Source organism: Branchiostoma belcheri, unplaced genomic scaffold (genome assembly GCF_001625305.1).
Source record: "Branchiostoma belcheri isolate BF01 breed outbred unplaced genomic scaffold, Haploidv18h27 scaffold49, whole genome shotgun sequence".
NCBI lineage: Eukaryota > Metazoa > Chordata > Leptocardii > Amphioxiformes > Branchiostomatidae > Branchiostoma > Branchiostoma belcheri.
The window spans coordinates 2,126,853-2,143,769 of record NW_017804120.1 but is presented as its reverse complement, the minus strand read 5'-3'; the positions used below and the strand labels follow the sequence as shown (position 1 = coordinate 2,143,769).

General features: G+C 38.7%; 1 protein-coding gene and 1 long non-coding RNA gene across 3 annotated transcripts in view; one reads left to right on the top strand and one right to left on the bottom strand.

Annotated features, from left to right (window-relative positions):
• Window positions 1–5,549: 5,549 nt before the first annotated feature.
• LOC109479555 (syndecan-2-B-like) overlaps window positions 5,550–16,917 on the top strand; it is a 22,339-nt gene continuing 10,971 nt past the window's right edge. Inside the window, exon 1 of one of the 2 annotated variants that reach the window (XM_019781535.1) lies at window positions 5,550–5,833. In XM_019781535.1, the coding sequence (XP_019637094.1) occupies window positions 5,762–5,833 (72 nt within the window). In that variant the 5' untranslated portion in view covers window positions 5,550–5,761. The remainder of the gene's footprint in view (window positions 5,834–16,917) is intronic. The other variant, XM_019781536.1, reaches the window with a different exon arrangement.
• Window positions 11,511–13,993, bottom strand: LOC109479556. Its single transcript, XR_002140792.1, has 2 exons — window positions 13,572–13,993; window positions 11,511–12,907 (listed from the first exon to the last, which is right to left on the bottom strand). It is a non-coding gene; the product is annotated as an uncharacterized LOC109479556 (long non-coding RNA).

The window sequence follows — 16,917 nt, the reverse complement described above, 5'->3', positions numbered from 1 at the left end:
ATCTCTGATCGGCTGGTGTATTAAAATGGTACGTGCCCCCCTCCCCCTTAGCCTAATGTTCCCACCTGCTCGATCACCTACCGCACTATGTAAATATTTACCCGTCAGAGGAGCTGGCTCACACGGCGGGCCGGCTTTGTTCTCACCCCAGACAAAACGTTACCCAAGCCGCTCCTTTGTAACGCAGGCGGGAGGCCTTCTCAATGTAATATTACCTTCCGCGTGTCTACAATATTTCATCTTACGAATATTGGGTTAATAAATGATAAGATATTATATGATATCGCAGTATTATCCTCTGATACAATGCTGTATAGAACTTTTTTACTCCGTATCTTTATGCAAATATGTTCTAATCATGCCTCTACCCGAATTGCAAATGTACGTTTATGTAAATACGTTTTAAGTATGTATATATTCGAATTGTAATGCCTGTTTATGTAAATATGTTTTAATCATGACTATTTAAATTGCAAATGTCGTAACGCAATTCAGCCTTTTTGGCTGCAAAGTTTGTGGCATTGGTTTTGAACTGAATAAATAAACCATTCATTATTATGATATGATATGATATGATATGAATCTTTATTGCATGTTCCTGTCCAGATGGACAAACTTTAATGCACATTTGACATGTGGTCTAGAGCATGTAAGACATGAGTACAAACAGTTCAACACTAACAATACAACATTCTAATGCAAGATATTAAAATTCTTTCTATTAACCCTAAACAGTACACCTGGGGTCCGCACGGACCCCAGCACTATATATTCTGTAATATCTTTTTTGTTTCTAAAGATTTTTTTCTGAAATTTTAGGTAATTGTCACCCACAAAGTTGTCTCTCAATAAAGTGCAGAAAACTCCGTTTCTACCATTTATAAAAAAATTATATCTGATTTTCTTTTGGGGTCCGCGCGGACCCCAGCCGGCTTTCGATCATAATGGATACACTGGCGTTCTTATACATTACCTTATTTCCGTTTTTATATGTTTTTATGCACTCATCGTATGTCTACCAAGTTTTCAGAGAATGGTGTAGTAATAGAATTAAATTTTAATAACTTTGGTGTAATTATGACGTCATATGACGTCAGAGCTAATAATATAGTCCGCCATATTGGATTTTGACCAATGACGTCATCAAATTAGCATATTCTATGCATATTAAATGATTTAACTTATATTTAATTATGTAAGATGTTATTAATGTTGGAAAAGAAGTGTAATTTAATATTGAACTCAGAAAATTTTATGTTTAAACCAAAATTACTTCTATTTTCAAAAAAACTGCCTGCTAGAAACCCGTTGCCATGGCAACACAAAAAAGCATCAACTTACTAGTATTAAACTAATATGAACTTTTTTCCAGAGACATTTTAGGAAAGGTCTCCAAATTTGATACTTCTAGCGCAAGCCGTTTAGCCGCTATCTGAGATCAAAGTTGGGCCTCAAAAGCCCCTTCAGTCTGAAATGGGTTTAAAAATCGGGTATTTCTTCTTGTCTTCTTTTCTTCACCAAAAAATAGAAAAAGTTCAAAATGTATGATTTTTGTATGTAATGTGGACACAGAGGTTCCCACATCAGTTTGCAAAACAATTGAGCTGGTAGCATGTTGATAATTTCTAAAAAATTAGCAAAAAACTGTTCTGGGGTCCGCGCGGACCCCAGGTGTACAGATTAATCAGTCCGGAAAGGTGTTCTGTTGAGGGTTAAGACAACACTGTGTACTATTGTTCATCTACTAATAACCATTGTTTCTTCCCTCATCGTAAAACACATAGTAACATACCTACATACTTTATCTACTATATGTTCATTCTTGCATATGGCATTAAGTATGTGAAAGTGTCATTAATAATACGTTGATGTTAATCGATTATATCACCCAAATCGATAAAATGCAAAGTATATATTTCTTGAGCGATGAACCCTTATTATCGATATTCAAAGTGTAAAAGGTTCTTTCACTAAGGTTGTGACTGTCATTGAACGTCCCAAAATTAAAACTTGCACTCTATGTAACTATAACTGTATAGAGGATGAAGCACACTTTGTCTTAGAATGTGCGGTATACAATGACATCCGGAAATCCTTTATTAGCTCCTTACAGTTAGAAAAGAGAATTTTGAAATATGCATACTTGCCGAAAATAGAATTGTTCAAACATATTATGACATCCAAGCGCTATGATGTAAATGAAAAACTATGTAAATTTGTTCATACATGTTTCAAAAAGAGAGAAGAGATCCTGTAGTTAGATCCTGTAGTTAGAGACGTAGCACACAAATGTAATAATTGCTTATTCTTGTACCCAAGTTATTTAACTCAAGTGCATTTGGCCAGTGTAGGGCGTGAATATGCAATAAAGTTCATTGTCATTGTCATTGTCATTAACCAAGTCTACAGGTACTTATTTTCACCTGAGTCGATTTCTACCCCAGGAATATATGGTTATGAAATGATTTTGTTGTTTCCTAATTTACAAACAGATATAATTGTCTGGCCCCATGTTTTTATATTCTAATATTTTAACATAGATAGAGGTCCACTTTTTAAAAAATCTTCGCCTCATCTGAAGTTGAAAATGTCCAGTCTAGAAGCTAAGTGTCATTGTCCTACCTTTAATTTGTTACTTCTGTTAGCCTCTACCAGGCTTCGGGAGGTGGCTGCAAAGAGTAGAAATTGGCTAGAAAGATAACATGCCAGTGGAGTTGGTCTGCTAGAGAGTACATTTTGCCGCATCCGAATTGTACTCTGTAGCGGACCAACTCCCCTGGCATGTTTAGTATCTTTTTATTTGGCCAATTTCTACGCTTTTCAGCCGCCTCCCAAAGCCTGGTAGAGGCTATCATTGTCCTACCTCTGTACATGTTACTTAGGCCACAGCAAGTAAATTTTATGGATGACATCCTCTGCAGACTGCAGAATCTAATGCGAGCGGGCGAAAAAAAACAAGGCGGACCGAAAAAAACAAGGTTCCTACATTTTCAAATTTTGGCTCAATCATTGTACAAATGGTTTTGATTCAGTGGAAACATCACATATACACAGCCAGCATCACATGTCACTGCATCAAAGTAAGAAACAAAACATTAAATCAGAGCCTTTCTCTCTTTTAATATGCCATCCAGATTCCGGCATGGCAACAGACATCTTTACCCATTTTCGGCATGGTAAACACAGTCATAAGGCAACAAAATTTCTTGTTTTTTTTTTCCCCAAAATCAGGCGAAAATTAATGCGTGCGCTGCTGTCATCCATAAAATATACTTGCTGTGGCCTAACTACTACTGGTATGAGCACACACAGGGCGTTTATAAAAGCGCCACCCAGCGTGATGTAACGTGATCTGCCTTACCTTGGTGTCGGACAATGGGGAACATTTTTGCCCGGGTGGCGCAGCATTTTTCTGTGTCAGAGAGTGAGTGAAGAGGCCAACAGGGAAACCAACGCGCCAAGTGTTGGTGGTTCGGTTCGGGTTTGTGTTGCTGTTGTGAGGAAGCGGTGGTGACTACAAATTAACCACACATGTACAGTGGGAAGATTTGCCGCCTTTTCAGTGGCAAAGAGAAGGTAGACCGTGGTTTGAATAAACATTAAAGCTGCACCATGTAAGAATACAAGAAGTTTTGGGTTCTTTTTTTTTTACAAAGTAAGTTGAATCAACCCTAGTCCATTGCAAATAAGTGTTATTCAGGACGTGCCAAAATATTATATACTAGTACCATACTGTGTGTTAAAAAGCTGGAAATATAGCTGTCAGCCATGTTTGTTTACATTCTGGTATTTTGTGGTGGTGCCACAAACTAAGTACGCCTCGTGTGCACTGTTTTATCGCCAACCATGAATGTTAAAAATGTTAAATTATTACATGAATATGTACATAAGTGTTTTTTTTTAAATTAACATACATGTATTTCAATTTTTGGTACAAATCCCTGTCAACGGTGTTTGGGTAAAGTGGGTGGCTACCGCAGATTGACCTTAAAGTCAAGTTGGGAAGACGTGGTGCCTGGTAGAAACTGATGGCCCATAACTTCTTATTAGCCATCAATTCCTCCCAACTTGACTTTAAGGTCAATCTGCGGTAACCAAATACCCCCTCCCTTCTTGGTTTAAACTACAAATAGAAATATACACTAGCCATTGAAACAAAGGTTATCGGAAGATAACATATACTAGTAGTCGCTGACAACAGCAATTTTGTCGATTTTGATGTATCGATGATTTATTCATTGTAAAATAATCGGTGAGAATTCAAGAAAATTTAAGACTAATTCGCTTTCACATTATTTATTTCGGTTGTAATGTTGAATGATTTTGAGTTTGAATTTTACTAAATTTCATTTGTGTAACAATGCCACCATCATTGGTTACATGCCACAGTCATCTCTAACAAGACACACACGGCACACACGAGTGACTATCTTTTGAGTCCTCCTCAAAACCGCTCGCCTTGTCGTTTATCTCTTATCCTTGCCTCTTCTTAGATCTTCCAAGGACATCCTATACGATGGAAGCTCCTTGGATCCGTTCTAAGTATCTCCGGAAACCACACGTGGCAAGCATCATGCAGGAACGTGTAGGAAACCACACACCCGGGTACGTGGTGACTAGTCACTTTGACGTCATTGTCGGGAAGTCAATTCAACTTGTATAATCTATAAATAACGAAACCAAGAGTCGAAAGCTTTTGTTAAATTGAATGAATGAAAGAAAGAAAGACCTTTATTGTACGTTTGTGCTCTAACAAGCTAAGTACAGGTCATGAAATAGACAAGGAAAAGGATACAGCAATGATCATGATACTTAAACTATACATACTAATGTGATCTACTATTTACATGTTCGACTTCTTCTCGCTTCTTGACGCAGTTATCTAGTAAATTGTGTGGTCAAGGAGCATATAAGGGAAATAAACTATAAGGTCCTTGGTGTGAAGTGTACATCATTACCAGAAGCTGAAAATAGAAGGCAAATAGTGAAGTTGGACATCCATTTCTGATTTCAAAGGCTAGCCACTCCCCCCTAATTTATTTGCATAAATTGGCTATTTTCGTGGAAAACTATGTCATGAGTTGACTTCCGGTATAGACGTAATGCGTCATAGCTTGTTTACTAGGTGATCCTAGGTGTGTCAGAAAAGTATGACTGAGTAAACAAAACGTGCAAAAAAACGACCCTTCAGGCCTCTCACGTTTAGTACATGAGAATTAGAAATGTATGAAAAGTTAATTTCTAATTTAAGGCTATGACCTCAAAGTTTATAGTCGGAAACTCGTGGCGAAACCTACGAAAACAACAAAACAAAGGTGTTGGATGTCACGTGATTTTTTCCGTGGAATGTGTGACGTCACTACCTTTTGTGGCTGGTTGGGAAGTCCCTTTCACCAACCATTAGTCGTCCGCGATAAAAATAGGTCTGGTAAATTAGAACTTGTGATATCATTAAGAAACGAAAGAAATTTCTGTTTCGCGTTCAGTACTTTAAACTAGAGGGGGAATTTCAGCTCAGATTTTGTGGTTTTTATCGTTACTTTTATAGTTTGCGGGCCAAAATCTCCGATTTGGTGCGGAGTGATATATTCCGTAATTAGGTGGAGTGTCTCGGTGAGGAAGAGGCCTGTAGGAAAGCGGGGCACAGGCGGAGCGAAAAATCATTTTTACGGACGGATTTTCACGTTTTCAACTCGTTTTTTCTCGTATTTTGGGCCCTTGAAAGGACAGCAACATCAGAGAGGGCCCAAACCTCAGGAAGATGGTGAAGTGGCGGGCGATATTCCTGCTGTTTTTGGCGGCTGCCACCACAGTGTATGGCCAAGAGGAATCGGTGAGTAGACAGAACTGTAGTGGTCGGGTCAGTGTGTTCCTCTTTGTATGCTAGTTGCGACATAATTTCTAGCCAATAACTTTGTTAGATGACAATAAAATCAGATTTCTAGAAAGCCTATGAATGTCAGTGTTTAGATTAAAGTTTGTATGGTTTTACCAAGCGTTCAATTTTTTGTACAACACTGGCAGAAGTGCCGTTCGTTGTTCGCTTGCGCCATGCTTTTTTTTCAGTGTCAACAAAAAAATCACAGACGAAAGATCGCCTAGAGCTTTATACACATCTGCTCAGTATTGTACCAAAGACAACTAGTTTTTATTACCACCCTGTACAGCATATATAAAGATTGTCACAGAAGTCTGCTTAGATGTGCCACGAAATGATTTTTGACAGGAAAAGATCGTCTGTACAATAATTACGAACATGTTATATGCACGTTTGTCTCACAACACACAGATTCGCCACTCCGACATTTGTGCAATTTTCTCAAGTTGTGACGCCTTTGAGGGCAAATGTTTGGTCAGATTTTGTTGCTGACATGTTTCTGTCTGTGAGTTCTGTATTTTTGGCGGGTCTGGAGTGAGTTTTTGGGAAGTGTGGCGACAGGAAGAGGCGAGGTATGGGGGAGGGAGGAAGTTCCAAGATGGCGGCCGCCTCCCTCACTGTGAGGGGGATCAGCGACTTTATTACACACGGCGGGATATTGAACCAAATCAAGATATAACTCCACACCACACATCGCTAGACAATAGTGTAGCAACTATTCTACATCTTTGGGGTGAAAAATAGACCGATTTGCACTGCACATGCCTCCTTGAACCAAACAGGATACGTTGTATGGCTTAGAGTGACTCATGCAAATAAACAGGGTCAAAGAGTAAAAAATCTTAAACCCTCCTTATTCACTTCTCCGATAACTGTGGTCATATTTGTAGATGAACATTTTTCCGTTGTTGAAAAGAGCTGAAAATTGTACAAAAGTTGTTTGGTAGTGTTAGAGCTGATTTTGGTGAATTCAAAGGGATAAAAAAATGAAGGACTTGTATAATCCTAAGGCTGTCACCCCCAGTTGAAGTAAGTAAGTGTGTGATTTTTGGATCAAAAGAAACTACCCCAGCTGCTAAGGGGAACCTATTGTTTTGTGATCATGAGGTTTCAAAAGTGTTTGCTGTATGTTTGCTACCTTGTGACATATGGCAACAATTGGGCTAAGAAAATCAGACTCCCCGGGGGGTAGGGAAGGTTATCCTTTGGGGGAGGGGGGCTCTAAATTTGTGCAGCTTACACACAGAAATATAGTTATCTTACTGTGATTTGACATGTTATTTCCACTTCCAGTCTTCCTAGATACGTAAAAAGATGACATCTAATTTCTATTCTAAAACAAAATGCTTCTGATTACTAAGTATTTTCACAGATTCAGTTACTAGTATTTGTCACAGATGCATAAGTGAGTTATTTGCTAGCAGTAGACAAATTATATGGTAGAGAAGACCATATTTGTTGAAATTTGTGTGGCAAAATAGTCAATGGTTTGTCATGATGGACCTGAAGATATTTTCCCAAAAGATTTTGAATGTGTTTTGTGTTTGGGGGGTCCTTGGCAACTGTTGGTGGCTATAATTATTTATCACTTGCCTAAGTGGTAACAGACTGATGGGAAATTTATAGCTTCCCCATCTTGGAAGACTCAGGGAGGGTTTACAGACAGCACCTGGGGGTTGTCCATTAATACTAATGGTGGGAGCTATAGTCCTTGATGCTGACCCCTTTACTTTGAAAATGTGTCTCCACTGCACTGCATAATCATTCCCAGCAAAAATAAATAAATTTACAGTATACCATAATGCCATAGCTAGTTCATGAAATACGGTAGTAGGTAAGTAAAGAAAGCTTAGGAAGAACGACATCATTATCATGTCTGGTTGGTTTGTTGCAGAAATGGCAGGGGTACATTCAAGGGAGTTTCTTCCCTGGGAAAGATGTCATTTTAGGACTGATAACTGATGATTATGACCCTACCAAGTCACCATTTTTGTGACCAAAGAAGTTATTGTACTAGAAACAAAAATTATTTGCCATCAGATCCTAGTTCAAGTTATAGATTAGAACAGAGGGGTAGGTAACATGAAAAGGAATTTTTTGTCATCCCAATTTGGTGGAGATGTTTGTACCCTCCAGGGACTATTTCATCACTAGTAGCTAACAGCTGATGTAACTTAGGTTGGCTAAATGATACTACATGTTGTAAGGGAAAATGTAGCTGGGAATTGTCCAGCCATTTTATGGCATGGCAACGTTGAAGAATATATTGGTTTATAGTAGAATATTAGCAGGGGTGCAGTTGTATAGAGGGCAGGGGACATTGTTCGATCGCAAGTATTGAATATCTATAACGAATCCAGCTGGTCTTTCACACTCTACTACCTAGGATCTGTATCTGTATAGCTGGTATAACTGCCCTTCGCCGTAACACACCAGCGATACTAGTATGACCAGTGAGGATGGTACGCTAGAAACAAACAAGATAACTGATAATTACAACAAAATATCGGAGAGTGCAGTTTTCTTTTCCTTTTTGTTTGCCGTAATGTGTCATCAAAATTATTATTTATTTATTTAAAAAAATACTAGCTTTATGTATATGAGCATTGTTTTTTTTTGTGGTTATGTTAACTTATGACCATGTATTTGCTGTCACTAAGAACAAGCAACCCTAGTGTTGAGCTGGCAAAGCTGGTATCTGATTGACTAAGTTCATTATAACTTTGCGATGTTATCGATCACTTAGGATCCCATTACTTAGCTGTTCTGGCTGTACTGTTGCAGATAAAGCTTGTAATTTGATTGGCTTATGCGGTGTGATATACTGATAAGGGGTAACTTGATTGGATAAAGTCAGTGTCCATTGTTAGGTGTGATGATGCACAGGCCCCGTACTCTTGAGTCAAGATGAAGTTAGGTCATGTAAAGCATACCATAGAAAATTGTAGTTTGTTTCAGTACTTCAGTCTTCTATCTTGTGTTATAGACTACACAGCATATTTGCCGTGTTTGTTATAAGTCAACAGACCACCAAAGCTAAAGGGATTCCCCCGCCCTTCCCAGTAAATACGTTTTACTGATATAATAAAAGGAACTAAGGTTAGCTTTGCTGTATAATTGCACACAAAGTTTTGGTGATATAGTTGGAGATGTAACTTTTCCCCTCAAGTAAGGAGAATTTGTAGTCGTACAACGGCTTTTGGGTTACATCACAACAGGATAGTGTATACGGGGAGGGGGCTTACTTTTTAAATATTTGCATTGAGCAAAGCTGCCTCCCATGGATTTAGTAAATCCTTTTCAGTAGAAGTAAAAAGGATGTCCAGTATTATGGCTAAGAGTCCTTGAACGTCATAATTAAGCTGGGCCTGGAAGTTCTAAGAACTTGTTTTTACCAGTTCGGCCATCTGAGAATCACCAAGGTATTCTGTTGCGCAATGCTACTAGTGTTTCATTTTTTTTCCACATCAGTTGTTGCGTGAACTGTGTGTTACTAATCCAAAGGGCTACGTCATCGCAGTGCCCCAGGTGTTCGGACTAGGTGAGGATGTGTTACCATGGCAGGGTGTTTTAGGGGGGATTCAGGAAGTCCCTGTCTGATAGTTGTTTGTCTGGCACAACATATGTAAGGATACCAGGGCTCAACACCCACATGCGTATGCAGGTAAAATTGTAGGCATGATATGCAGGTATTTCTGATTGTCTGAGACTCTGAGTCATTTTGATTGTTCCGGTGCAGGTATGCAGAAAAGGAAAACAACATTCTGAGCCCTGAATACATTATGTAGGATCAATTCTGCCGAGGCTGGCAAGAAATTGTGGCATAGAACAGAAGCATTAGTGTTCGAATGGCTTCATTTTGGCCCCGATTAGGGTGCCAGAAAGTTAGTTCAGCATTGCCAGAAAATTCTTCATGTTGGGTGAAAGCTGCTGTTGTATTCTGTGTTAGATTTCCGGGGAAGCCAGGTGCAGATTAGAGACCTTTTGACTTCTCTCTGAACAGACATGTCAGTGTCACTAAATGATGTTGACGTTTAGGGTTCATCTTATATGTTTGTCATTTGACCCAGAACACAGCTTCTTACAAAGTGAATCTCCTATTTATCTGGCATATCTGAATCCACTTATTCCATGATGTAGAAGCAATTTGTAGTAGTTGACGAGGCAACATGACAAGATATATAAAAGTTACATGTTGTAATCAAGCTGGTCATCATTATATTTCAACCTTGGTACTTCATGTATTACCATTTGCTTGAAGTTTCCGCGCTTAGAAAATTAAAAGCTGTTGCTGCCATATTGTGTTTCTATGGTTCATTTTAGTTCTTTCACCCACATTAATTATGAAGTCAATAAAGGGCTTTTATGGAGCATTCAAGATTCCATGTCTGAGCAGGCCGATCACCAATGTGCATCTTAGCATAAAACCATTGTGACTCAGATGGCAGTGTCTTTTGTTTACACAATTATTTCTGGGAAAGCCCTGTACCTCCTTTATTGTGATGATTTCAGCATTTCTTTTACTGTCATCTTCGCACTAGCCAAGGACTTGGACTTAAGAAGGGTTCATAGTTGCCACTGTGTAAAAGAGTTTCCCATCAATGTTTTCTTTGGATTGAACTAGGTGGTCTTGGTGTCATCGGAGATAAATTATGTAGTGATGATGATCATGTCAACATGTTTGTGGGCTTCATGCCAAGTCAGATTCACCTAATCTTGTGTTGAGAAGGCAGACCCTTGCCTGTTGCCAGATCACACCGTTTGCAAGTAACTGAACTGAACTCCCCCTTTGAGGCCCTTGTAAAGTAGTCTGTGACCACGGAAGCACGACTTAACGGCAGGCGTGCTTGGTCAACAGAGAAACCAATATTTGAAGATGATTAGTCGTCATACTTACCATGCACAGAAGCTGGGGACATTACAAGTTCTAACATCCCTTTCCTTGGACTATACCAAAAATAGGTCACTTTCTTTGTAAAGTTCAGGGTATTTGGAACCACTTAGCCCCATCCAGTGGAAAAGTAAATGTATCACACATGCTAGTATGTAGAGAAGTAGGACATAGTAACATGCAGTGTTAAAAGAGCCGGGTTGGTTCTGTCAGCTTGTCTGATACATTTAAGGCTGAGTCCTTTGAAGCCTAGATATATGCAGAAATGAAAGAGGAAAGGTCAAAAAGATGCTGACCTGTGAGGGGATGCCAAGTCCAATCAGAAGGGCTGAATAGACTAGAGCTGGACCGGACAAAGCCCTGTCTAATCAGTTATGCATGCATATGCAAATTAGGCCGGTGCAGGGCAAGCTTTTTTGTGTGGAAAGTATGACCACAACTGGCCTTGAATACAAGCTGACAACATGTAGCTAAATGGATGGACTTTCTGCCCCTGTAACTCATGCCACTAAATGTGTGTGCAGCACATTGGATAAGTGTACACGAACTGTTTTGAACTTGCATGGATGCAGCAAAGAGACTGGAAGAAATACAGAAAGACACTCCTGGTCTCAGGCCGGGGATCAAACCCACACCAAACCTGGGCACCAGTTGACACCCCAAAGCTCTAACCATTCGGCTAAAAGGACCCGTCAGTTCGTAGCACCTATAAACCCACACCGTTACATAATCATCTAATAGTAGGGGTATTGGACAAAAATTTTGTTTTGTTGTTAGCCATTAACAGTGTAGCTTTTTAGAAAGAGCTCATTAAACTGAACAAAATGGTTTTTGTTTGAAGTAAATCGGATGTTGTATGGCGGAGATATTTGTAATTTATGTCCCCATTTTGGGGTCGTCGTTGTTACGAAGTCGGTAAGATACGCCATTTTTATCATTTTTCATATGCTAATATCATAAAAACGAAACATCACACAGACTTCAATTTACTTGTACAATGCTCTATTGATATCATATTAAATGATGTGTAAAAACCAGAATCATTGCATCATTATTTACAGAAATACATAATCCTGAAATATTGAACAATATGCCCTTCGGGAGCACGCATGGAAACCGTTGATTTTGGCAAAATGCCAAAAATTTCTAAGTCCCCCTAATTACATATGCAAAACCACAATAATTCCACTATACTTAAACATATCTGATCCAAATTCACATCTAAGGGGTTTGGATACACACTGAATCCGGATTTACAATCAAAAGTGGCATATCTTATCTCCATATCGTGCTTTTATGACTTTATTGCCGTCGGCCTAATTAATTATGCGCGAATGCATTTTCTCCCATGTCTTTCATTGTATGTCAACATATTTCACATCTAGGGGGTTTTGGCACGTGCTGAATCCAAATTTGCTATCAAAATTGGCATATCTCATCATCTTATAGTACTATTATGAATTTACACACAGTTTTTATGACGTTCCCTCATTATATATGCATCGACAGATTTTCTTACAGAACATAGATGTTTTGTATACATTTATCCATCTTCTACTATATAAAACTTATCTTAAAACTTAACAATATTAAAGTCTATAGAGATCTATTGGTCCTAATCTTACTCATGTCCTTTTCTTCTTTTTCAGGTTCCTCTTGGACTTGACGGCACGCTGTGTTTGGGCGAAGTACCTGTTGTAATATTGCACGTACTGTTTATCTATCTCTTCCCACCCATCTATCGTCGTCAGTCTCAGGTTGGCAGTAGCCTTCTATCTCTGCCACCATCATTTTTGTCACAACTATTTTAGGAGGGTTGTCCCAGCCTTTGTCCAACACATGACGTGTTATTCCAGCCTTTGCACACTCTTCTCCAACCTTGTTGGGGTCTTCCTTTTTCTTAGGTTTGTAGACTGAGCTTACAGGTGATGCAAGAAGGTTGTCCAGGTCTTCCTGTCCACACTCTTCAGCTTTCTTCCAAGTTTTCTTCAACACATTCGAGCAGTACGTCGGCAGCTCCACAGCACTGTCGATGGAATGGACAAGCCCAGGAAGATGTTCGCTGACACTCATGCCCTGGTCACGTAGCCCACACTCCAGCAGAAGTAGTGTGGAGCATAGAACTGTTTCACAGTTTGCTGCAAAGAATAATAAAAAAAATGAAACTATATTAATTTAAATTATATATTTATATATACATACTTGTGTTTATATATGAATACCTGTGTAAGTACCTATGGCACCTGTACTAACACTAAGTAACAGTTTGTAAACAATTTAAAAAAAAAATTAAAAAAAAATTAAAAAAAAATTTAATGTAACTAAGTAAATTTTAGGTTTTCACAAAGAATTAAAAAAATATGAGCATAAAGAAATGTTGTAATAGCGTGGCAATAAAAAGAAAAACAGATATTTCCCGTTAAAAAGAAATGTTATGAAAAAAATGATCTTATCCTGACCTAAGGTAAGGACCCAATACACAAACGTCACGCCCCCCTCCCACCCCATACGACGACACAACAGACGCGACGCAAACGAGCCCCAAAACACGTATACAACAACAAAAATATACATATAGGAACAAGATAACGAACTAATGTATCTTCAAGAAAATAATAATGCTTCGAATAGCGGAAAAGTCACGATTTATCCGGCTGGAAGGCTCATTTTTGCCGACGATTCACAGCTAACAATACACTGACATGTGCTTCGTGTTCATATGTGACATATCGAAGCAAAAACGGACAAAAGGGCACACAAAAACACGTTAAAACTCCCAAAATACTTGAATAAATACCTTACCTGGTTTTTTGGCCGGTCGTGATGAACTCTACGACGTCGGATGGCGTCAAATTTGCGGCGGAATGGCAGCGCTCCGGCACGTAGCTGCCCACGGCCGCCATTGTTGTTTACCCGGTTGAAGCCAAAATCGTCCGGAAAGTAACCCCATATTCCGCGCGTACAGCAGGATCGCACATATGCGAATCTTGCATCAAATTAAAGCTAATGTTCTGAATTTTCATATGATGGTTTCCTTTTAAAATTGCCCCGGGGGCAAGTTGTGGAGATATCGCACTTTGAAAGTTTCACATGCGGACAACTTTCGATCCTGACGTCGTACAGAAAAAAAGAAGGCATTTTTCGAAAGCTCGTATTCTTGGCTACAAATTAGTGGCTAGTTTTTTCTGGATTTTGCACACGGTACGCGCGGGCGGGCTCCGGCGATCAGCGTCTTCTTGAAATTTTCGGCACGGGGAGGGCGCGCACATGGCGCCGCCGGGAAAACTCGCGCGACCCGATCGGCGATTTCGCGCTTACCATTGAAGGTATCTTAATAAAACTTGGACAAAATAAGAGATAAAGAGTTCCTTCAACTACTGATACCAAATTTCAAGCATTTTTACTTTGTTATATACTCGTTTGAACGCTCTAAAATCGACCCATTTTCGGTGTTTACCGGCCCCGTAACAGGTATTATATGGCGTCCAATACCCCTACTAATAGTAATAATGTGTACATTGGACTAAACAAAGTCAGGATTATATAATTAAATTGATAGACAAGATCGCTGTCTAAATACAGGTTCAGGTGACCTCACCTTTTTGTTTGTACTTAATAGGAAGTTGAAGAGTCTGGTTCCGTTATTAAATCTGGGAGTTGTTTCTTCACACTGTACATGTATGTCTGGCAGACTTCCTATGAAGTAATGCTAATGCTAACATTCTGCATAGGCTCTTTCCCTTTTCTGAAATGAGCATTTTCATTCCAAATTCAAAACCATGTGAAAACGCCTTGGCAAATTGTTCAACTGTGACATTTTTTAAATATCTCAAGCATCTCTTTGTGGTGAATTAATAAGGATGGATATTAAGTTATACATTTTTTTCTGTCCGAATATGACCAGGTTGTCCACAGGTTATGACCTTTTTAACACAAGGTTCCTGGTAGGAAAAATGTGCTTATTCATTCAGTCTCTGCATGAGAGACAACAGATGGCCCGGTCAGACCTTAACAACACTGCAAACATTTGTGTAATGGCAATAAAGATTTATTAGGCCTGGCCGCTTGCTCTTTTCACTGTGAAACCTTCTTCCTACTCCTAGCACAACATTGAATCCGTGCAAAAATAAATTACAGCAAATGTTGAGTTACTTGCTTATACAGTCAAAGAATGGCAAAGTATATTCTAAATACTCTGATAATTCTGAAAATATAACATTTGGTAAAATGTATCCTCCCTCCAACTCAAAGCTCCTAATTAAGGTATTGCTCCTCAATGACAAATGACTTTAGCCTAGAAGGTACAGGAACATCATAAGTTACTCCTATGTCGTATTGATCAGTGACCCCTTTTCTTTGTTCACGACTAACTTATGCATTACTCTCTTGTTTTGAATGTCACTGCTATGGTAGGATGAAGAGATGTTGACTTGTTAGGCCACACCAATTTAATTTCTTGGTTAACGGATTCGCCCGCTTCATTTCTTTCTGATTTGGAAATAAAAATAAAAATTCAGAATCATCTGCAAAATGCTCATATTTTTCCATGAACAGTTGAAAACAGTCCTTTTCATCCTAGTTGTTACAGTTATTCCATCTTTCAATGCAATGGTATCATTAAAAGTTCAAAATTCATTGTTTAAATTTTGAACCGGCCTGGTGTGTTGACTTCATGGCTCCTATCCTACCCTTTTGGGCCATAATAGGATGCCTAGACCTGTTTTTTTTTTTCGTCCGCCCGCTCCATTATTTTTCTAGAAAAATCCGTTAACCAAGAAATTAAATTGGTGTGGCCATAAGGTAAAAGGCCCCCATTGAAACAAATGGGTTTTACTGGTGATACAACATTTCCCATTGGTGTTCTGTGGGGACGGCTTGTTGCTAGGCAGAATCCAATCAGTCTGACAGAAGGTCCCGCTGTGGCAGTGTGAAGCTGTTTTCAGGAAGTGTCAATCAAACTGTATGAATCTTGGAATGCCTGTGGCTGGTTTATCTTTGCAGTTTCCGTGTTGACGTCTCCACCGTGATATCACAGTGGTCGAAATACTTTATTTCAGTGCTCTGCAATATTGCAGAAGAGTCAAAATTTTGTTCTGCAATTTGGAAATACTTTCTGCAAATACACAAGCCTCTATACTACAATCTTGCAAGTTTATAAGCATGAACTATTGATTGATATGCAAATCAGTGAAGACAAATTTTTGAAAGTCCAAAAGGAAACAAAAGATAAACAAGTCAAGACAAAGTTGATGTAAATTAGTGAAGAAGCTCCTGTTGTTTAAGTGTTGTCTGTCCTTGGGGCCAAGAGCACCAAATCCCAAGTGCCAATTTTTCCTGCTGCAAAATTGCAGATTGTATAAATTATTCTTCTGCAATCTTTGAAATCTATCTGCAGTTTGCAGACTGCAGACAGGTATTTCGAACACTGTATCATGACACAAGATAGTTTTCTTTTGCATTACTACCATACTTAAAACACTCAAAACCGTCTCTTCTTACCACAAAATAAAAGTTAAAGATAAAAGAATTTCTGGTAGATAAAATGGTCTGTAGACTTTTCTGTGAAGCCAGCTTGAGCTCGTAACACCAATATCTAGGACATTACAGTCAAATTATATAAGAATTTGCAGTTTGGCAAAGCTTAAAGATTACAGCGAGGCTTTAAAATGAAATGTTGGAAAGAGGGTGGTTTTGCCAAAAGTACTAGGCTTCTCTACTGCTATTATTGGATTATTATATCATAACTGACTTCATCCCAGGATTGCCCAGGATTTGAGTACCTGCATGTCGGTGTTTATATAGATTACGACAAATGGAGTATTATTATATTAAAGAGAAGTATTTAATGTTTGGAGTATGATTTAGACTGAAGTTGAATATGACTCGGCTACTCTACTGATATTATTGGGTTATTATATAATAACTGACTTCATCCAAGGATTTGAGTAGCTGCATGTCGGTGTTTGTATAGATTAGGACAAATGGAGTATTATTAATAGAGAAGTATTTAATGTTTGGAGTATGATTTAGGCTGAAGTTGAAGATTTGTTCAGTTGGCTTGTTTAAACACTGGGCTCAATTAGCAATCAGTTCAGTATTTTGTATGGCATGGCTCGTATGAGTTTGACATACCAATATCATAGATATT